This window comes from Rhodamnia argentea, chromosome 3 (genome assembly GCF_020921035.1).
Source record: "Rhodamnia argentea isolate NSW1041297 chromosome 3, ASM2092103v1, whole genome shotgun sequence".
Classification (NCBI taxonomy): domain Eukaryota; kingdom Viridiplantae; phylum Streptophyta; class Magnoliopsida; order Myrtales; family Myrtaceae; genus Rhodamnia; species Rhodamnia argentea.
This window is the reverse complement of record NC_063152.1, coordinates 25,460,166-25,484,146: the sequence shown is the minus strand read 5'-3', so window position 1 is coordinate 25,484,146 and position 23,981 is coordinate 25,460,166. Positions and strand designations below refer to the sequence as shown.

General features: G+C 39.6%; 1 protein-coding gene across 1 annotated transcript; it reads left to right on the top strand.

The window, feature by feature from the left end:
• The first annotated feature begins 10,482 nt into the window (after nt 1-10,482).
• LOC115732389 (vestitone reductase-like) lies at nt 10,483-12,849 on the top strand. Its single transcript, XM_030663026.2, has 4 exons — nt 10,483-10,639; nt 11,453-11,977; nt 12,343-12,538; nt 12,627-12,849. Exons 1-4 carry the CDS (start codon nt 10,519-10,521, stop codon nt 12,766-12,768), a joined length of 984 nt encoding a protein of 327 aa, XP_030518886.2. The 5' UTR covers nt 10,483-10,518; the 3' UTR covers nt 12,769-12,849.
• Nucleotides 12,850-23,981: the final 11,132 nt, after the last annotated feature.

Here is a 23,981-nt window from a genome sequence, read left to right as displayed (position 1 = left end):
GAAGAAGTAGGTTATAAAAGATATAAATTGTGCCGTGCAAATAAAAGAAGTAGGTAAAGGGATTGCCTTGTCTTTAACAATGTCATTAATTCGATTTATGTGATCGAATCTCGGGCCTTAACCTAGTGTCTTAGGCATTATCTATCCCGTGTTGAAGGATTTGAATCGCCTAACATTGGGATTTTCGTGACATAAGTGACATTACTCAAATCAGGCCGTCCAAATGAAAATGAACGACTTGATTTGAGCCACGTCATGTGTTGAAATAGAGAGAAAAAATGTGGATGGAAATTTTTTTGGGGTTTGAAAAATTTTGAATCCCAAATGTGACTCAAATCAAGTTGTCCATTTTCATTTGAACGGCCCGATTTGAATAATGTCATGCATGTCACGGAAATCTCAATGTTAAGCGATCCGAATCCCGTGTTGAAAGATCTCTTTTCATATGATGCCTAGGTGTAAGGCCGTGGCGACGGATGGAGAAAAGTAGGAGGAATAGTTATGATTCAAATCCAACGCAGCACAAGCTGAATTGGTTACCCCGACTTTTCAAATGCGGCGTCCGTCTTAAGGGAGGTGCGTGCGTGCACGGCTGACCAAAACATCAAAGGTCCGTACAAATATTGTCACACCCCGATTCTCTTTGAAAAAGGGCATGACACGGCCGTCCTTCTTTACTCAAATGATGCAGCCTCAAAGTAAGAAAAAAACATGATATCCAAATTATATACCTCCACATATATATGATAAACGGGTTACATGTTCACAAAAATTCAGAGCTTATCTTCCAAAACGGAAAGACAAACACATATAGCTTTCCATCTAGCTCAAACTCACCAACTATATATAACTTATCCAAAAAATATATCCCCACTATCCCAAAAGTCCTACAACTAACGGACACTCGATCTTACTTGCAGCTCGCCGAAGATCCCGAAAAGCAAAAGAGATAATGGAGTGAGCAACCATAGCTCGATGAGAAGTACAATATCTTCTAAGCGGATCGAGAAATCACTATGCATTCATCAAAGTAAAACAAATAGCAACTCATAGTAACAACAACTACCAATGGCTTAAACCATCGATTAATCTCATTAAACTAATTTTCGATGGATTTCAATAGTTCATCCATCGAATAATCTCATACTCATCATCAACTATGGCCACGTTTAACGCCATGGCAAGGCGACCAAGTTTACCCCTCTTGATTAGGTCTACCACCCATTTTAACCGATGGTTCGGCTCAATGACGTCTTGACAGTATGCATACTACCCCCACCTTAGTGGGTTCTATTTATAAGGACATGAGTATTAACCCCAACACCAAAATCCAGAAAACCACAACAATCCAGTTTATCAAACCGAATACATAACCTTCCTCAGAAATATGTTTCTCAAACAGTATTTCAATAAAATAATGGTCAACAAATTATATCAAATAATCAAATAGTAGTAGTAGCTCGATCCTATTTATGCAATAATAATGCTCTAAATGTTACCTTTCTTCACCTTGTCAAGAAAATCAAACCACAATACGTGTGCTCCTCTTTAAAGCATGAATTTTATAAATTCTTAGAAGATAAAGTACATCTCACCTTAAAAAGTCGCAGTCCAACCTATAGTCGCTTGAACCGCAAATCTTGAAATCCTAAAATTAATTAAAAAAATAATATTAAAAGCTGGAAAAATACTACGCTAGCGAAAAACTTGACTGAACGACATATAAATGTCGATAATCCGACACCTATGGACTAAAAAGCTGATGGTCGCGCACTTGGACCACCTGCACGCTGAACTTTAGAAATTTCGTTCGGACAAACCGTAAACCCAATTCACAAACCGTCAAAAGCATTAGCTCCATAACATCATTAAGTTTATTTTGTACAATAATCATGGTTGACCGACACAAAAATCAGGCCCCATGACATCAAATTCTCCAAAACTCGAATTTTCCAGCCCTAATTGCGATAACTTCCTCAACTCGACCAAATGAAGTCCGATTGATGCAATATTATAGTCAAAACGAAGATTATTTAACGTCCTACAAAAGTCTCAACAGGGTCAACCTCAACCGACAACCATAAACTAAAGAAAATAGCTCTCGAAGACCACTGTTCACGCAGCAAGTCTTGCGCACCAGATTTGAATTGCTCGGTCCGGGCAAACCATAACACAAAATCGTGATCCGTCGAATCCTACGGCTTCATAACATTCTAAAGTTTCATTCCCAAGTAAAAACGTGGCCAATCGCCCATGAGATCAGACACAGCAACTCAGTTTCCCTCGAGATCCGAATTTTGCCCTAAATCCAAAAAAATCACTTCAATAGGAGGGAAGAGAGGGCAAGCACTTACCAAGTGCTACGACACGTAGTGAAACGACTTCAGCGAGGCGCTCGTGGAGAGTGGCGTGCGCACGTGACTATTTTCTATTTCTCTTTTTCCCTTTTCTCCTTTCTCCTTCTTTCTTCTCTTCTTTCTCTCCTTTTCTTCCTTTCCCCTTTCTGTTTTCTTTTTTTCCTCTCTTTATGCGATGGAAGACTCTCGATGCCTCTTTTTGGAGAAACCATCTGCTCTCTTCTTCTTCTTTTTTTTTTTACCAGTGGGTCCTACCACTTATTTTGACCCAGTCAAAAAAACTCAAATATTACGAATATAGTTTGCTGCTCTCTGAAACTTGCACTTCTCCCAACCATGGATGGACACAAAGGCACGGTGTGTGTGACAGGTGGTACGGGCTTCATAGCTTCATGGCTCATCATGAGGCTCCTCGAACATGGTTACTCGGTCCGGACCACGGTCAGACCCGACCCGGGTAAGTCTCTCTGTTCTTTCCAGCTTGAACATGGGGATTCACTCATTCTTTCCATGAGTTCTGATCATGTGTGAAAGTCTTTAGACTGAACACGTTTTGTGTGTTCAGATTATTTCCTGAATGAGTCATGCTGTACCAGTTAGATTTTCTCCGGCCCCGTTTCTCCGATTAACACGACACATCCATGTCCAGTTAAATGTTTGAGCTTTTACTCGGGACGCGATTGACGGATTTGTTGTGATCAGATGGCAGCAGAGACATCAGCTTCTTGGAAAAACTACCGGGGGCATCAGAAAGGCTCCGAATCCTCACCGCCGATCTCGGCGACCCCGAGAGTTTCGGCCCAGCCATCGCCGGCTGTGTCGGGGTATTCCACGTGGCCACCCCGGTGGACTTCGAGGATAGAGAGCCAGAGCCGGTCGTCACCAAAAGATCCGTGGATGGAACGTTAGGCATCCTCAGGGCCTGCCTGAACTCCAAGACCGTGAAGCGGGTCGTGTACACCTCGAGTGTGTCCGCCGTTCAACTCAACGGCTCCAACGCCGATATCCTGGATGAGGACTCCTGGAGCAACGTCGAGTCCCTCAGGGGGATGAAGATGTTTGGAGCTTCGTACGCAATCTCGAAGACGTTGACCGAGAAGGCGGCTCTCGAGTTCGGAGAGAGCCACGGACTGGAAGTGGTCACAGTTCTTCCCTCGCTCGTCCACGGACCGTTCCTCTGTCCCAATTTCGCCTCATCCGTCCACAATTCTCTGGCTTTGGTATTAGGTAAGTGATGCACGAAAAAAACATAACATGATCTATAAAAATCAAATATATCTAAACCGTTCCGTCACATTAAACTCAAATAATTAATGGTTCGAACAATATTGATCAACCTAATCTGGGCTTTGCAATAACTTGCCGTGATACGCCTTACATACTTTAGTCAAATTCATGACCAGTTTGGTTGATTTGGTCACCCAAAAGATGTATAATTTCCATAATTTGACATTGTTCCTCCGTTCAATGTCAAACATATGACAAAGGAAAGCCAGACTAATTTGACTGAGCAAATTCCCGACCGCTCATATGTTCATGTATCATTGGAATGATACGCGCTTTCTTGAAGTCCTAATTTGACTGCGCAAATTCCCGTTCGGAATCAACAGGGAACGAGAACCAGTACTCCATTCTCCTCAGAATGTCTCTCGTGCATGTGGACGACGTTGCGAGAGCGCACATCTTCCTCTTCGAGCACCCCGATGCCAAGGGCCGGTACATATGTTCCGCGGCCACCATGACCATCGAAGAGATGTCCAAGTTTCTCTCCGAACGATACCTGGAATTTCAGATACCCTCACTAGAGTAAGTCCTGTTATATCCCACTTCATGATCTAACAGATCCACCGGTGTCGGTGAACTGAGAGCCAATTTTTTAAAATCTTTGTAGGTCCTTGAAGGAAGTGAAAGGTCCTAGGTTCGCTGGCCTCTCGTCGAGGAAGCTGTTGGACGCCGGTTTCGAGTATAAGTACAGGATCGAGGACATGTTCGATGGAGCCATTAAGTGCTGCAAAGAAAAGGGCTATCTCTAGATGAATTGCCGTTCCATGCATATGACAGCATTCGGAACACCAGGCCGAACATAGTAATGTTCAATGTAATAAACTGGCATCATGCCATGCAACTGCGTGACCTATTTCTATTCTAATCTGACTTGGGTTCATGTTCATATAGTCCTGCAAGAATATTGCAGAAATAATGTAGAGGGACATGTCGAGAAAATGCGCATCGCGTATCTAGCACGGCTCGTGAAAACCGATTCATCGAACGGCTTGGTGCGAGATATCAAACTGCGTGAATAACCTTGGTACTGCTTGTTTCCGTCCTTTTGCTCTTCGAGTACATCGTTGACAATTTCTGTTTCTGAAGCTTACTGCTGCACCATTTATGTTAACGTGGACTCGACGACTAGATTACATAATGAGATTAAGCAAACCGCAGGTGGGTTATTTTCGATCCTCAACAACGATTAGCATCTGGAAATAATATGCCTAAATTCAACATGGGATTTCATTACATCATTGGAGAATACCACAAATAATAACGATGTCCCGCCTCTTTAATCCATGCTACATCTCTATTGACTCCCCCTATCTTATTGATGAGAATATTGCCTAAAAAACGTACTTTGTTTCTCCGGAGTGAGAGCTATATAGCATGTTTCCAGTACTCAGAGGCCTGATCGAACCAAGCCTCCGCAATTTCAGACGTCGGACATATGCTTCTTTCAACGTAGAATCTGTTAAAATATGTCTCGAGTTTGAGCCTAAAGCAAAAATCATGTTGGATATTTTGCGAACTTCGGAATGGAAATCTTTGGTATTTGGAATTGAAGTCCAAATTGAATATTTTGGAAATCAAATTGCTGGTCCATATTCTGTAGATAGCGGAAATCCAGTTCCGCGTGGAAGTCGGTGAATAAAAGAAGAGATATTGGACGGACATGAATCTGATATATATTCGGTCAAACTTGGAGTTCGTTGACCAATATGGGCTGATAAATTCTTTTCTTATTCCTTACGCATAAATATACATTGATTCAAGGGTTGCTTCGTAGGATGATGAGAAACAAGTTCTGAAGCGCCACTTTTGTCGTGAGTGCTTGATATCCGAGAAGTGCTTGCCGTTGTTGATGTAAGTCAAGAAGCGTAAGTGCTTGTGCGTGTCTTCGTGCCATTCATCCGGCGAATGGAGTTTTTGTTCATGGAATTGTATCAAGGATTCAAGTGTCGAAGCTGATTAAATCTTGAGGTTAGATTTGTATAATTTTTTTGTGAGATTGAAAGATTATTTCGTTAGGAATTGAGGGTTAAACACTGTGTGCATTCTTGGATGTAATTGAGGTGAGAAATACCGAGAGTGTTTGAGTTACTTGAGTTTGGTCTGTAATCTCCATGTATCGCTTGTTCTATAGTGGAATTCGTTGTTGTTCTCTCCTCGTGAACATAAGTTTCTATGATCGAACCACATATATCCGGTGTTCGATTTATTTTCTTGCTCTGTCTATTTATTGTTCGATCGCTTGATTTCGCGCAATAAAATCAAAATCACCATTAGAAGAGCATCCCAATTAAGAGAATCATTTACCTCTTCTATAGCGTTGGCGTCGGCCATTCTCTTGTTAGCTGGGTATTCAAAAAAATTTTATGTCTTATTTTGTTACGATCAAAGCAAATTGCGTCCTTCTTTCAATGTTGTTATCACTTCCGCGATAGTTTCTTTCGTCTCCATCCTACATTTCACAACACTTTTGTCAAAGGAAAAATTGCCAAAAAAGTTCTAAACCTATTGAGTTGTGTTAATTCAGTCATAGTTTTTTCTTTTTGGCCAATTGAATCATAAAATCTTTTGCAATTATGTCAATTCAATCAATTTAATAAGTCGATACTGACCAATTTGATTGATTTGGTCACCGAGCAGATGCGTAAATGCTACACAATGTCAAATATAAGCCAAAGGAGACTATGATCTGTCCAGGCATATGTTCATGTTTATTCCAGTCATCCACCCTTTCTAAAATCTTAATTTGGCTGCAGAAAATCCCTTTCGAAATTATCAGGCAATGAGAACGAGTACCCTATTCTCGTCAAAATCGCATGTGGACGACGTGGCGAGAGCACACATCTTCCTCTTCGAGCACCTCGACGCCAAGGGACTGATGGGATAAATTGAGGGTGATGAACAACAAACACTCACAGTGGAGGAGATGGCTTTTCAAAATTTCTGTATTCACCTTGATTTACCTATATAAAAAATGATTACAACACGTGCCTATTTATAGGCTTGATACACGACTCTTGAACTACTCTAATGATATAAACAAATGCAATGTACGTACATGACATTGGTACATGAACCGACTCTTGATAAACAACCTAATTATGACTCTACAATAAAGACTCTTAAAAAGGACAATTCAATGAAGACAAGTCTTGGTACATGCACTAGTTCGTGCATGCGCCTTGGGAGTCAAACGGACTCCGCATGCTAATCGACACTATCTATGAACTTGATTTAATTTCTAACAACCCACCTTAAACCAAATGCTCTTCCATCAATCATTCCAAGTAGACTCTTGAACTTCCAAAATGCATCGATTTTGAGTGGCTTTGTAAAAATGTCTGCTACTTGGTCTTCTATCTTCATGTGCGAGACTTCAATCTCATTCTCTCATACTTGCTCTCGGATGAAATGATATCCAACATTGATATGCTTGCTTCATTCATGGAAGACTGAATTTTTTGCCAAAGCAATGGCAGAAACATTATCAATAAAAACTTCTATCGATTTTGGCTGCTTCATATGAATTTCTTTGAGCAGCCTTCTCAGCCATTTTGCATGACAAGCACATGAAGATGCTGCAACGTATTCAGCTTCACACGTCGGTAGAGCAACATTGGATTGCTTCTTTGATGACCATGTGAAAGTAGTATCACATAAGAAAAATACAAAATCTATAGTACTTTTTCGATCATCGACATCTCCCCCATAATCACTGTCCGAATAACCTCTAAGCTGAAAAGACTTGGACGGATAGTAGTATAAGCCATGAGAGACAATACCTTTGATATAGAGAAGTATCCTTTTTTTTGCTTTAAGATGAATCAATTTTGGTTTCTTCATGTATTGACTCACAATCCCAACGCTATACATGATGTTCGGTCTAATACATGTCAAATATCTCAAGCTTTCGATCAAGCTTCTATAATGAGTTGGATCAACATTAGCACCATCATCAAACTTCGAAAGCTTGGCTCCACACTCCATTGGAGTATTGACCGATGTACAGTTCTTCATATTGAATTTCTCAAGGATAATTTCTGCATTTTTGGGAAATAAACCATCGGCACTTTGCTTCACTTTTATGCCAAGAAAATAATTCATGAGACCATTATCGGTCATCTCAAATTTCTTCACCATGGATGCCTTAAAAGATCGATCATTGCAAACTATTTCTTGTAGAAACAAGGTCATCGACATATAAACAAGCCAATAGAACATAACCTTTTTCTTGCTTCATATAAAGTGCATGTTCTTATGGACATTGAGAAAATCCATTTGGTTTGAAGTAGGCATCGATTCTAGAATTCCATGCTCACAGTGCTTGCTTATGCCCAATCGGCCGCCGACTCCAATTAGTTTGGGATAAATGTGATGTTGATTTTTTTTTCACGAAGGGATGGGGAGCTCATGCTAAGTTTTCACATTAAGTGTGGAAATCCATTTATACTTAGCAAAAAGACAAGTCTTAGATTATCAAATTCCAATATAAGAAATCTGAATGTCTACAAAAAGAACTAGCATACTCTAATTTGAAATAATTATAGCTTCAAGGGGGGGGGGGCGGATCTCGGGACAACCTAAGAATTGTATTGGGATCGGCCGATTCAGTCCATTCCTGTTCTTGAGTGGATAAGGTCGGTTCTCGGGTCCACAAATAGTAAAATGATGGCCTTTTTTTTTTTTCAAATTGCATGAAAAAAAAATATTTACCAAATTAGGGGAGAAAAAACATATTTATCGTTTTAGGGTCCGCCCGGCAGTCTTGGTGCCGAGCGGGTATCCGCTCGGCCGTTAAACTGCCGAGCCGGGCGGTTGCGCCAACCCACCCCAACCCCTCTCCCCCGCCGGCCCCAACCCCAACCCCAACCCCTCTCCGCCGCCGGCCTCAACCTCGCCCCCGGTGATTTCGTCCGGAGCGGCCATTTTACTCTTCTAGCAAATTATCTCCTAAAAAAATTGTAAAAACTCTCAAAAATTAGTAAATGGCGACAACCAACTGGCCATGGATGATTCGGGATATTTTGGCCGACGACTTTTAGAAAATGACTGTTTTGCCCTTGTGGCAAATTGTCTGCCAAAAAAATTATAAAAAACCTGAAATATTAGTAAATGGCCACAATCAACTGGCCATGGACGATTTATGGTATTTTGGCCAATGACTTTTGAAAATGACGATTTTGCCCTTCTAGCAAATTGTCTTTCAAAAAAATTGTAAAAAATCTCAAAAATTAGTAAATGGCCATAATCAACTGGCCATGAACGATTCAGGGTATTTTGGCCGACGACTTTTAGAAAATGACGGTTTTGGCAAATTAGTACTTCGTACTTAAATGGCCACGGCCAGTTGATACATTGGTATATCCGCCAATGTACCGAGTAAGAAGGTCGGCTTTGCTTTTGTCTCAACTTCTGCAAAAATAAAAAGTCCTAATTTAATTTAAAAATGACGAAAATATTTTCAATAAAATAAAAACACTAACATCAATAAAGGCACATGAGGAGAGGGGGATATGAGAAAATCTTCGTGAGCTATGTGAGGGAGAGTACAAGAAGAGAGTCCGATTAAAACTTGGTCAGGATATTAAGAACAAATCTCTAAGTTAATCAAAGCGAGGAGGGCTCCCAGCGACTCCACACTCGCTCACTTAATATCCGCATCACTTAAAATCGAATTAAAAGCCAGAGGCACGACACTTCCAAACCTGCGGTTTAAAAATGTCGTCGCTTATGGAATTGTTTGGGGCCTCTAAGAGTGCGAAAAGAGAAGAGCTCCTGCAAAGGAGGGAAGCGCAATACAAACAGAAGAAGAGCTAAAGGCTTGAGCTTCGTGGGGAGGAGAAATCAAATGGCCAAAAATTTTGTCCTTTCTGAGTGGGGAGAGCTTTCGGCTCAGTAGTGCTCGTGAAAGGTGCCGTGCACTTCAAATAAGACCATTTAAACCGCCAGGGTAGGGGAAAGAGCCCACCTCACCTGCAAGCCTCAACTTGCTTGGCACTATGAATGTCGAGCCCTCACACTCACACTGCGGCGCTCGGCATTTATAATGCCGAGCGAGTACCCGCTCGACAGTCACACCGCCGAGTGGGTTCGGCTCGGCATTTAGACCGCCGACAGGGTACTGCCCGCATCAAGAATGCCGAGCAGACCCCAAACCGCTAAATATATATTTTTCCCCTAATTTGGTAAATATATATTTTTTTATGCAATTTGAAAAAAAGCCCTAAAATGATCCTATCGGATTCGGTTCCCAATTCTAGGGTGGGAACCGATCCATCGAAATTGATCACCCTAGTTTCGCGTTCGAGCATGGACTTTTAATCAAGACTCGCGTGTTTCAAGCGATTGTAATCTTTACTTTTAATCAAACATCTCGTCCATCTCTCTTCCATAGAGTCGGTACACCCGGTCGAACCACAAATTCTATCTGTGAGTTCCATTTTCCGCAATTCATTCTCACCTCGTTTCTTCGCATTTGTCCAAGCTTCCGGCCTGTCTCGCGTGACATTTTGGAAAAAGGGAATGACAGAAGTAATGGAACGACAGATGAAATTCGAAGTCTTAGGACAAGAACTGCATATTCACGTGGGTGCAAAATGTCGGGATGCATGGATTATTGAAATCATTTCCCAAAGTTCCAAGATCGCACGAGGCACGATATATCAACACGTGGACGCCATTGGTGATGGGTAAAAACAAGAAGCTTAAATCAACAAAAGTAGACCCACGATGTCACGATCCGTTTATCTATTCTTTTATCCCTTCCCTGGCTGTCGACAACGGCTATTATATGCGTACAGGTTCCACGACCACCTCTCTCTTATAGTATTGAGAAGCATCATTTCCATCACAAACCAGTTGTGCAGAAAGAGAGAGATCGATGGAGAGGAGTAAAGGCGCGGTGTGCGTAACGGGTGGCGATGGCTTCGTAGCTTCATGGATGATCACGAGGCTCCTTGAACACGGTTACTCGATACGGACCACTGTCATACCCGAGCTGTGTAAGTCTTCTCCCTTGTTTCCTGCTTGAACATGGAGATTCAGCTCTTGCCATAGGTTCTGATGAAGTTTAGGCTTACATTGATGTTTTTGTGCTGTACTAGGGTCAGCATTCTTGATCGTGGATGCATGTACATTTCGTAAAGATTGAGTGCTGTGTTTGGTTCGGCCTTGGCAATGGCCGTGGGGAAATGCAAAGGCCTTTTAGCTCAAGGGCGTTTGGAAAAATGCAAACGGGGTTTGGTGAAATCATACTTTGAAAAGCAATTTTGGATTAACTACTGTTTGGCAAAAAAAAATTTTTTTAAGGGCTTTGGCTGCAATTTTTCTTTTTCTTATTGATATAAAAATCAAACCCTCCTCTAGCTCTGGCAAAGGGCTCAAGCCGCGGGCCGCCTGGGTGGCGCAACCTCATTGACCTCTTGCCGGTCTTTCGTCGGCCCTTCGCCGACCAGATTCGGGTGTCTGAGGACCAATTCTGGTCGGAATTGCATTAGACATAACACTATAAGAAAAGGAAACCCCTTTTTGCGGCCTTTTCAAGCATGAGAAGCATAGACTCAGTTAATCATTGATCTGATTTCTCTTATATGATTTATGTGTACATTTACCATATGCCGAGGTGGCTAAACTAGAATCTCGTGCTCTTGATCTACATATAAATTAACTGACTCTCCCTTGATACAGCTTTTCCTCCAGTCCATCTTGCTAAGGCATATGGTGTCATTCAGAGTAGTTCATGAACGAGACATTGATGTCCAATTAAATGTTTGAGCTTTTATTCACAACGCAATTGACAGATTATTTCCAATCAGATGGCAGCAGATACATCAGCTTCTTGACAAATCTACCGGGAGCATCAGAAAGGCTCCGAATCTTCGCCGCTGACCTCAGCGACCCTCAGAGTTTCGGCCCAGCCATTGAAGGCTGCGTCGGAGTCTTCCACGTCGCCACCCCGGTGGACTTTGAGGACAGAGAGCCGGAGCCTGTCGTCACCAAGAGATCCATCGACGGAGCGCTGGGCATCCTGAGGGCCTGCCTGAACTCCAAGACCGTGAAGCGGGTCATGTACACCTCGAGTGGGTCTGCTGTTCAACTCAACAACTCCAGCGCCGATATACTGGATGAGGACTCCTGGAGCGATGTTGATTCCATAAGAGAAATCGCGGCCTTCGGAGCTTCGTACGCAATCTCGAAGACGTTGACTGAGAAGGCAGTTCTCGAGTTCGGAGAGAGGCACGGACTGGAAGTGGTGACGGTGGCTCCTGCATGCGTCCACGGACCCTTCATCTGTCCCAAGTTTGCCGCATCTGTCCGGACTTTGCTGGCTTTGGTATTAGGTATGTGATACGCGAGAAAATATAAATCATTTAAGCCAAGTCTATCTGAATCATTGATCACGTGAGATTTAAAGAGAGACTCACATAAATAGAGGCTTATGAAGTGTTAATCCAACGATCTACAGATCTTACAATGACTTTTTGTGACACACGTCCCTTACTATAGTCAAATTCATCACCAATTTGATTGTTTTGGTCAACAGAATGATACATAAATTCCATAATGTGACAACGTTTGTCTGTTCGATGTCAAGTATATGACAGAGGAGGACAAGAGTATAATCTGTTCATTCGTATGTTTTATCTTCATTTCGATGATACAAACAATCTAGAATCTTAATTTGACTGGGGCTCGAAATTAACAGGGAACGAGAATGAGTACTCGTTTCTTCGCAGAGTATCTCTGGTGCATGTCGACGACGTGGTGAGAGCACACATCTTCCTCTTCGAGCACCCCGACGCCAAGGGGCGGTACATATGTTCCGCGGCCACGATGACCATCGAAGAGATGTCCAAGTTTCTCTCCGAAAGATACCCGGAGTTTCAGATACCCTCACCAGAGTAAGTCCTGTCATATCCCATTTCATGATCTAACAGATCTACCGTTGCTGTTCTGGGACTGTGAGCGAAGTTTTCGAATTATCTGTAGGTCCTTGAAGGAAGTGAAAGGCCATAGGTTCACCGCCCTTTCGTCGAGGAAGCTGTTGGATGCTGGTTTCGAGTATAAGTACGGGATCGAGGGCATGTTCGATGGGGCCATCCAATGCTGCAAGGAAAAGGGGTATCTCTAGATCAATCGCGGCAGTTCCATGCAGGCCGAACACAGTAGGTGTTCAAAATACCAAAACTGGCATCAGGCCGGAGAATGTGACCTATTTTTGTTATGATCCGAGCAGGGGTCATATTCATCTAGTCCTCTAATCAAAATGCAGAAGGAATGGAGAAACATGTCGAGACAAATCATATCGGGTATCATAGCTCGTGAAAACTGATATTTCCGAGCCGGCAGGAACAATTTTGGTACCGTTTGTTTCTGTTCTTTGGTATTTCATATGGTAGTACTGAGATTATGTGCACGTTTGGTTCTGTTGAGACCATGACTCAAGTTTGAGTAGGATTTTTAGTTTGAATAAGTTTCCTAAAAAAATTCCTATTTTGGATATGAATACCATATATCTGAACAGTATTATCTTCACAACAATTGGTATCGGAGCTAAGGTTGAGGTCTAGGTCTCAAGTGTTGATTTGGGGCTTTTGCTCGTCTAATCACTGTATGAAAACTCTATTGCTGCAATTATGTCTGAAGCGAAAGTAGAAATTACAACTTTGGGGCTGTGAAGAATTAAGATATGTGCCGTGGTAACAACCTTAGGCAAGTTGGATGGAAAAAACGATGAAAGAGGACAATAAAGTAGAGTTGAGGGAGAAGACGAAAAGCATAATCTTGTTGAACGTATTAAATAAGGTATTGATTGAAATGGCCAAAGAAAAAGATTTAGGCGTGTTGTGGGCAAAATTTCGAATGCTTTATATGATGAAGAGTTTGAATAATCGCTTGTATTGTTGAAAATGATGTTTCAATCTGGATGGTTTAAGGTGCATCTGTTAGACCCCATTTAGATAGGTTTAACAAACTCATGGTGGACTTGATGAGAACCTCAATGAGGCCTTGTTTAATAAGAAAAAAGGCATGATATTGTTGGCATCTATACATCATTCTTTTGAGCACTTTACCTATTCGCTTCTACATAGACGCACTATGTTTACCTAGGAAGAAGTAAAATTTGCATGGTTTTGAAAAGAGTGGCAAAAGAAGTTACAATAAGTTAATTTAGCGCATAATATGGCATAAGGTTTGATCATTCGAGGTAGAGGTGATTGCAAAGAGTTTAGACATAGCAGGTTGAAGAACCATTGTAAATCGAGGTCCTATGTTCCATTGATGTTATCGTTATGATGAGCGAGGTCACTTCATGAGAGATTGTTCAAGGTGCAAGGGTAAATGAATTAAGGTGGAATCTGCATGCAATGTTAATCACAACAAATAATAGTCGGTCACCATGAGTTCATCGTGTGATGATTGGGTGCTTGATTTTGGATGTTCATGTGACTCCTCATGGGGACTTCTTTACTACATATCAGTACACGAAGAGCGGCAATGTGCTAAAGATGCACGATCAAGAGGTGAGAATGTTGACTAACGTGAGGCATGTATTGGACTTGAGAAAGAACCTAATCTCGTTGAGCGCTCTTGATTGGTTTGGATATCAAATCTTCAATGAAGGTGGGGTTTTGAATGTATCTTGAGGTGTGCTTACTATGATACGGGAGAAGGCATACAACCAATTGTATATCCTCAAGTCAAAACACGACACAGTTGTGGCACATGAAACTCAGACATATGAGTGAATTATTCTAAGTTAGAGGGGTCTACTAAGAGGTCACCAATTTGAGAAGATGAACTTCTATGAACATTACAACAAGACTAGTTGGCAGAGAATAAAGTTTAGTGCGACAGTCAATGGACCTCAAAGAATGTGGCCGTATACACTCGGACTTATGGAGACCTCTCAACTTCGTGAGGTGACAGGTAAATTTTATCCTTTAATGATGACATCTCAAGGAAAGTCTGGATTTGTCTTCTTAAGGAGGAAAGTACTTAGGGCCGTTTGGTCAAATGAGAGCATTTAAGCCTAAAGTCCTTGGTCAAATGCAAATCCGTTTGGCCAATATTTTTCACTTTGCCAAATGCACTTGCATCCAAATGCAAGTGAAGGGACCTTGCCAAAGTCCTCAAGACACTTGAGAAACTTGCATTCTCGGGATGCAACTTCTTCACTTAAATGAAAATATAAAGACTCCCTTTACCCTCATTCGCTAACAATAATCCCGTTTGCCCCTTACGAAGAAAAAGCCACCCGTCGATCTAAAAGACCGAGGCTTCCGTTGCTCTCACGAAGGTGAGTTCCCCGCAACACCCCTCGCCTCTCTCAACGCATCTCTTCCTTCACGGGACCGCCCATCTCTTCCCTCACGTCCTCCCTCATGCCCACCATCGGGATCTCTTCTCTCACGCCTCCCTCACGCCGCCTTGGGTCTCTTCCGTCACGCCGCGGTCGATCTCTTGCCTCACACCCCTCACGGCCACATCCGCGGCGGATCTCTGCCCACGCCTTCCCACACCGTTCGGGTCCTGCCCTCACGCCTAAAGCCCCCCTTCCCCGTTAGATTTCTTCGTTTATCTTGAGACTTTGTACCGTGTACCAATCCTCTTCTTCCGAGACTTTGTTGTTAAGAAATTGAAAGCCAGCAATTAGTCCTCATTTAAGAGGAAATTTGGTCCGGAGTTCGTAGTCCGTCGGAAATCGCCCATTTCTTCGATTCGATTGTTCAAAATCGAAAATTCGAAAGCGCATATTTTGTCTCTCTATTGACTCCACCGGAGACCCCGTTGAGTTCGTTTTCCCCGATTGTCAATTCCGCAGGAAATAGATCTTATTGACCCATAATTGTCAATTTCTCCTTTTAAGGTAGATCTAGGGAGCAATCGCTCTTCTTCTCCCTATTATTAATATATTTAATTTCCATCACGATTCACGAGTAGATGGCATAGTTTAATTCAAGAAATTAGCAAGTACTCCAACCAATACTCTAGTAGCCATTTGAGTTTCCCTCCCATACAAGTTTGCACCTACCGAAAGTGCTATATGATCAACGCACTACAAAAACTATTCAAAAGAAAACCGCAAACACAATCTCCATCTCAAAACCTTTGCTCTAGGAGCTTACCAAAGTCCGGTAATTATTTGTTAGTTAAACTAATTGGAAAGCATTACAAAATATAATCCGATTAAGAAATCGAGATTGCTCATAAACCGTAGAAATAATAAGATTATGGTCGCCACAAGGCTTCCCTACATGCTCCATAACGTAACCTTATTAATATATGTTCAAGCTGTGATCAAATGTCCATGATAGTAAAATGAGTGCCTGGAATTGTTTCTATTATGAATTTTGAATTTCCTAGTGCTATGGACTCTTATCGTTGATTACCCTTTGATCTACGAGAACAATTTTGCAAATAAGTTACCAGAGATATGTCACTCGTGCATTTGAATTGGCGTTCTCATGGCATAGAAAGTAGAGGTCCATAGAAACCCTGTTAAAAGCCAAAAAGAAATCATGTCAACATTGTAAGAGCCGAGTTTTGTTTTGGTGGATACTTTGGTAGTAGTTAAGTCAATGAAAATTAGCAATTCGAGAGGAATTTAGTTTTCTTATTTGGGTGGGATTATTGATGCCCGCAACAAATCTTTAGAGTAATTTCAATTTCAGTTTTAGTTTTTTTTTTTTGGTTGATTCCAATGTCCCATTGGCAAGAAGTGTGCATGGCTAGTGTGCTATAGTCTCTTCCTTTAACGAACATGCCAAAGCGAGGTTAAGGCCAATGGTACTTTGAATTCAACGGTGCAATCCACTCTAATATATGGCCCGACCATTTAAGAAAACTAGTTGCTATCTAGTGGGATAGGTGATTGAGGCTTGATTGCTTTTGACTTGACTACTTATATGAGGTGTGCTCTATCTTATTTGTTTTGCTGGTTTCATATATTTTCTTTTGGCCCTCTCAATTGTGTTTATGTTCACAGTATTAAAAGATGGCAAGTTCATCAAAGGAAAAAGCAATTTGGACCGCCGAAGATGTGAACATATTTTGTAAGTTGTGCATTGAGGAAATCGAAAAAGGCAATCGTCCCAAAGCAACAAGAGAGATGGATGGGCAATATAATTAACAAGTTCAAGAACTAACAGTAAAAAATATAACAAAATTCAAATGAAGAGCAAGTGGGATAATCTCAATGAAGAATGGAAAAGATGGAGAACATTGATTTATAGTGAAACAGGACTAGGATGGGATGACAAGAAGAAAATCATAGCTGCGACCGATAAATGGTGGGATGATAAAATTAAGGTTCGTATCACTTCCTCTTTTATTTTTCTGCTAAATTGAATGTCATTGACACAACTTATTGAAATACTCTTATCATTATAACAAGCTGATTATAGGTTTAAGCCTTTTAGGACGAAAGGCATACATCCCGATTTTGATATGCATCTAGAATGTTCAGATACAGGAGGAATCACATGGAATCCCGGACAAGGTTTACGTATTGAGGAGGATGTTGATGCCACACAACCTAATATCGCCGATGTTGATGTATCTCCTGATGAGATTTTAGAGTCCGAAGGTTGTGAAAATGTTGTTGAACAAAATGCAACTCAAACCCATAAAAGAGTGATGCGGACTTCAACGAGGCAAGCTCGGGGAAAGAAAGAGAAGAGAATGACGCCACAACAACAGCTTGGAAACCAAATTGAAAGGATGGTTTCTACCGTTGAAAGTAGGAGCAATTCCACATGTCAACCAGATTACGGATTTGGTCCTTACAAGGACCTCATGCAATTGGTGGATTCCATTCCCGAGATTGTGCAAGATGAAAAGTTATACTTTTTCGCAATAAAACATTTCAAGGAAAAGAAAGACAATTGGCAAGTCTTCATGAGCTTGAACAGTGATGCACTAAGAGTCAAGTATCTCAAGTTTGAGATGGACGAGCTTAGTAATATCTAGGATATTGTAGCATCTTATTTGTACTCTTGACTATTGCTATTTTATTTTGTTGTGAGATTTTTATTTGGTTTATGTGTGAACCCAATGTGTATTGTTTGTTTTTAATGTAAAAATTGTTTCCTCGTTACTTTGTTTAATGCGCGAGGGCTATGTTTATTCAATTGTAAAAGCATGATATCTCCTTATTATGATTCCCCCTAATGCTCTACGTACTCAATTTCATTGAAAAACTTCTAAGTGGGGAAAAAAGAATTCTCCATGACAAAGATGGATGAGGTGAAGGGTTTTTAACATGGATGAGCTACTTCTGAAAGTCACAACTAATTGATGTTGACACTAGCATTTTGTTAATTGGTGTGACACTAGTGAATGCTAATTGGTGTTGCATTTGGCGGGTTTCTTCACGGACCTACAACTTGGATGCAAATCTCTGCCTCCTTCGCCTTTATCAAGTAATGCCAAAGTTACTACCATGATAATTGCTGATTCTTTTTGCCAATGTGAATTCATGCCGATGGTGCCGTGATTCTAGCTTTGAACTTTTAGGCCGATGATTTGATTAGCTATCTTGTCTTGATTTGCTTCTTGTAGTTTTATATCGCTATTGGACCGTTGATGTTGCCCTATCTTTGTAGTTTGAACCTGAAAAGATGAGCTCCCAAATCGTTGCTCGCATCTTATTAAAGGTTCAACTTGCTAAGACATTGATATAATCTTATATTCACCAATTAGCATTCACTAGTGTCAACACCAACTATGGTTTTTAACTCAGCATTTTGTTTTTTTTTTCCCCTGAGTTGAAGGCACGACTTGTCGGTGTTGTTGTTTTGCAATGACCTATTGAGCTACTTTCTACGTAGATTGCAAATGGATCTTAAATGTGGCTGATAATTGAAATGAGTCTTGAATGTGGCAGATATCTCTGGTAGGAAACGTAAAGCTCCTCCCAAGGCTACAAATCTATCTTAAAGGTGGCAGATATATGTTTACCCTTCTTTGATGAGTCAAGCATTAGTGGCATTTATTATCTTGAAGTATGGTATGTACAATAACTTTGCGCCCTGATAATGGAGAAAAGAGCTTCATCAATGATGTAGGAAGGCACCGAAAGGCGGTCGCATCTTGCAACCGAGCTTCTCGGGATTTTATCCAAAATAGAGAACATTGCCATGTAATTGATTGACTTTTGTCCCCTTTATTCTTTGGGAAGGTTGCAAAATCTTCTGTTTTTCTAAAGATCTTTCTCTATACTTGGTTGGATGAACGGATGTCTATTTCCCAAAGTAATAAATAATTGGCGAGTTGTCTTAAATACCAGGTTTGACAATTATCAACTCTCGCCATGATAATAAGATCGTCCATTTTGACCCATTATTTGTTCGTTACAACAGCATCCTCCCCCACTTTCACTTTTACAACAAAGTCTCCTATCTCCTATGCTTTCCGTTCTCTCGCTCCAGCGAAATCGGGAAAAATCAGCAATTTGAAGGGAGTTCTTATTACTCCTTCTTGGGTACATCTTTTCTCATGCTTGTGTAAATCCAATTTTTTTATTTATCATTTCTTTTGTCCCTTCCCCGTCCATTATGAGAACTAGGAAAATTTGTCTAATTTCAGCTATGGATTCTCCCGAAAGGCAAAAACGTAAAGAGGAGGAAGACAATTTTTGGATATTCTCACAAACTCAAGCTGCTATTGCTTGTCAAGCGATGTACGTTTGTAAACAACCTTGCATGACTTCATCATATACAGGTTATGCATGGTTAAAAAAGTTGATGGCCGAAGATGCTAATCCGATTAGGTGCTATAATATGTTTCGAATGCATAGATCTGTATTTAACAATTTGACGCATGACTTAGTGACACGCTATGGCTTGAAAGGAATACCGACGTTGCAGAAATGGTTGGAATGTTTCTTTATATATTGGGACACAATGCGGGTAATAGGTTAGCACGAGAGCGCTTTCAACGCTCGGGAGAAACCATTAGTAGGCACTTTAGCTTAGTTTTAGATAAAGTATGTGATATGGCAAAGGATTTGATCCAACCAACCGATCGAAAATTTCGAGAAGTTCGAGAGAAGATCAAGAAAGATCGACGATTCTATCCATATTTTAAGGTAATTTAACATTTTACAATAAAAAAAATCAAACCTTAATGTAAATCAAGTAATATATGTGTTATTTGTTCTAGCATTGCATTGGAACTATAGATGGTACTCATATCCCAGCGGTGATACCTACGTATGATCAAATTCGTTTTATTGGGTGAAAAGGAGCGACAACTCAAAACGTGTTGGCCATATGTAATTTTAACATGGAATTTATCTATGTTTTTGCCGGTTGGGAAGGACAAGCTCATGATACCCGTGTCTTCCATGAAGCCGTTGAAGACGGATGCACACTTTCCCCCATCCTCCTCCAGGTTCATTAGTCAATGGTTTATCAACTTCATGTCCCTATCAAATTATTATCTATGTGACATGTTAATTACATCTACGTTATATTTGTGTAGGTAAATATTATTTAGTGGATGTTGGTTATCCAAATCCCACTGGTTATTTGGGGCCATATAGACAAGTGAGATATCATTTGCCGAATTTCGACAAGGTCCTTCACCTACAAATATCAAGAAGTGTTCAACCATGCTCATTCATCGCTACGGTCGAAATTGAGAGAGCCTTGGCGTATTGGAGATGAAGTGGCATATTCTAAAAAATGCCAAGTTATCCGTATGAGAAGCAAGTGCAAATTGTCATAGCGACAATGGCTTTGCACAATTATATACGAGAAATGCCATGAAGGATATGGATTTTGAAGATGCCGATTTGGATCTCGAGTATGGATATTCAGTTGATTGCACACCTAGATGATGGGCTAGTTCTTCAAATACTAATGCATCCTCCGATAGGCACGTTTACGAGATGAAATAGCAATGGGTTTAGTTAATAATTAAATAGGCTTGTAATTTTTAGAGGAAAACTTATTTCTATCCTCAATGAATTATGTAATCATATTTTCCTAATTTTAAGGAGAAAATATAAAAATTCAGCCTTTTTTCCTAATTTTAAAAAGATTAAAGTTAAAAAATATGAAATACCAAAGGACTTTCCACATTTAAAAATGGGTTAATACAACCAACACAAATTAACCCCAAATTATTTTTTTTGACCACATAAAACTCCAAACCTATACCAGACAAATTTACCCTAAACCGGTACACATGTACAAATTTACCCTCCGTTAATTTTAGTTAAATTTAACCACAAACCGTTGATTTGGTGACACGTGACGTTGACATATACCAAGCATGGAGTTTACCATCCGCTTGTCACGCATTTATCAATTTGAGATTTTTCGTGATATTAAATCAATTTAACCGGGTAAATTTGTCACATTATCAGTTTAGGTATTTCGTGGTCAAAAGAATTAGTTTATGGTAAATTTGTCAAGATATACCAGTTTAGGATTTTGTGCCAAAAAAAGTTTGGGAAATTTGTCAATTACTTTGGGTTTTTCGGGTCAAAAAAATAATTTAGGTAAATTTGTCACAGGTGTACCAGTTTAGGGTTTTTCATGGTATTAACCCTTTAAAAATTTACCAAACAACATTTTCTCCAAAGTTACATCCAAATGCATTTTTCAATTACAGCTTACCAAAGGGTATTTGCATTTCACTAAACCCCTTTGGCCCAAAGGTATTTGCATTTGCTCAAAGTCCCTTGGCCAAATCCTGAACCAAACAGGCCCTTAGTCAGTTCAAGTCGTATAAGATGATGATTGAAAGAAGATAGGAAGGAAGATCATGTGTCTGACAAGTGATAAAGGGTTGGGTTGTATTCTGATGTGCTTGACCAATTTTGCACAGAGGAAGGCATAATGGAACACCACATTATTGTCAACACACTAAAACTGAATGGAGTTAAAGAACCGATGAACAAAATTATTTTAGAGAGAGCACGCTGTTAAGGAAACGTGATCAGATAAGCCGGCTAATTTTACCAGGCTAAGAGTGTTTGGTTTGCCCTACAAATGCTCGTATGAGTCTTGGTGCACTAAAACTAGGGGCATGAATATGCATATGTCTAGGCTATGCACATGGAGTGAAGGTGCATAAGCTATAGAACTCTTAAGGATAATTCACCAAGTTTTATGTTCATCACAAAGTTTGCCTTAAACGAATTTGTTAATGAATTTGCTCTATTTTAGATGAAGAGTAAGAGATCAATTTTGGACGGCATTATTTGCACAATAGGTTCCTTGTGAATATGCACCATCCATGTTGCCGGGTACTCTAAGATTGGATTACATAATGAGATAACATAATGCAATCGGATTATTTTAAATACTCAATATCGCTTAACATCCGATAATAGTTTGCCAAACTAATTTAGATTCTCAATTTTGGCAAAAGTTCAATGTCACATAGTACTCAATGAATGGCGGCCGGAGTACTCGGTGGTGGTGGCGGCGCGACGGTTGCATGACGGGGCGGGAAGATGCGAGAAGAAGAAGAAAGAGAAAACATTGGAGTTGGGTTGTTGAGGGAGTTGATGAAAGTGCTCAACGTTAAACTTCTTTTAGCCTTCTTGACACTGGCCAACTTCAAACATAACACAAACGTTGGAGTCCCTGATTCTTCACTTCTCCAAGCTTTCTTCATAGTTTCTAAAAGATTCTTTTTTCTTTTTCTCTTTTTAAGATTGGTTTACGAAATTAATTTTTAAATTTTCAAAAGTTTCCGACAAAAAAAAGAAAAAAAGAAATTACTTTCCAAAAATGACCGGACAAAATTAAGGAAAGCCAATAAATTGTAAAGAATAGACCACGAAAATATCGCGTCGACTCTATAATCAAGTTTTGTCCGAAACTAGGAAGATGATTATCATAGAGGAAAGATTGAGTGCGATTTGATTTATTTTAGGAAATATACTAAATTATGGTACGGTAAAAAAAGGGTTACTTGAAATTAGAATCTACATTGTATGGCATGATAATTTTGTTTACAATTTGTATTAGGAAAACGCTATTTCCACCTCCATTTTGGCTAAAGCACCCCTCTTTTCTAGTTAATTTACTGAAATACCCTCCTCTTTCTTTAATATATTGTCTCTTTTTTTATTAGGATAATCCACAAAACTGCATTTATTTTCAGCGGTCATTAATTTGACAATACAAATACTCTATTACACCCATCAAGATATTAATTTACCATATCTTATTTTAATTTTTCTTAGAGAATGTTGTCAATCTTAATTTAGGTCTCATAATTTTATTGTCAAGAAACTTTTATGTATGACAACTTATGAACACACAAATAATTGGCTTTTTTTTTTAATAGTGTGAGTGAAACTGCATTTCAAAGTTGAAAATTAAAATTCAGTTTAATCTTTAGCCGGTCTTGATCAAAAAATAGAAAATATTAATTTGTTAAAAGCATAATAAAATGTCAAGCATATTTACATTTAGATATATATTAACAAAGGATAAACACATAAAGAAAAAAAAACATGAACTTCGTGTTGTTCAACTCCTACTATAAAGATAGGAATAAATATTGATTATAAATTCAATCTCACGTGAGTTTGAAAGTGCAGCATGTGTAAACAAATTTTCAACCCCATCTTGCAATCCATATTAAAATGTGAAAAGCACAAAAGAAAGCACAAATAAGCGATGTTTAACTTTACAAACCTACAAATCTATTTTTGAAAATTACTCACGAGGTCAAAATCTGCTTGATAATTAGATTCAATTTAAATTTTCAAAATTTGAAATAAATTTTTCTTCAAATTATTTCATAAAAAATAGATAATTAACGGTATATTTATAAGCTGTTATAACTAGAAGTTTCTAACCTTTTATATAAATTTTCTAATTAAAAGCATGAGATTATAAATTAAAAATAACGACCTTCTCTAGGAAAAATGATAACATGATGCATTATAGAATGATATTTTATTGGGTGTAATTTAACACTTATATTGTGAAATTGATATTTAAGAGGGACCAAAGAAGTAAAGGTAGTTATGTAGGTTACGTTGAAAAAAAAAAAATAAAAGGGAGAATTGCATTTCGATATATTGATTAAAAAGATGAGTGCCTTAGCCAAAATGAGGGTGAAAATAGTGTCGTCCTTTGTATTATTATTAGGGTTAATATAATGAAAAATCCCAAATTGATACACATGTGACAAATCTACCCAAAACTATTTTTTTTACTATCAAAAATCACAAACCGATACACTTGTGATAAATTCACCTCAAACTATTTTTTTACCATAAAAAATTATAAATTGGTACATCTATGAAATTTGCCCAAAAATAATTTTTTTACCACAAAAAATCTCATGCCGGTATACATGTGACAAATT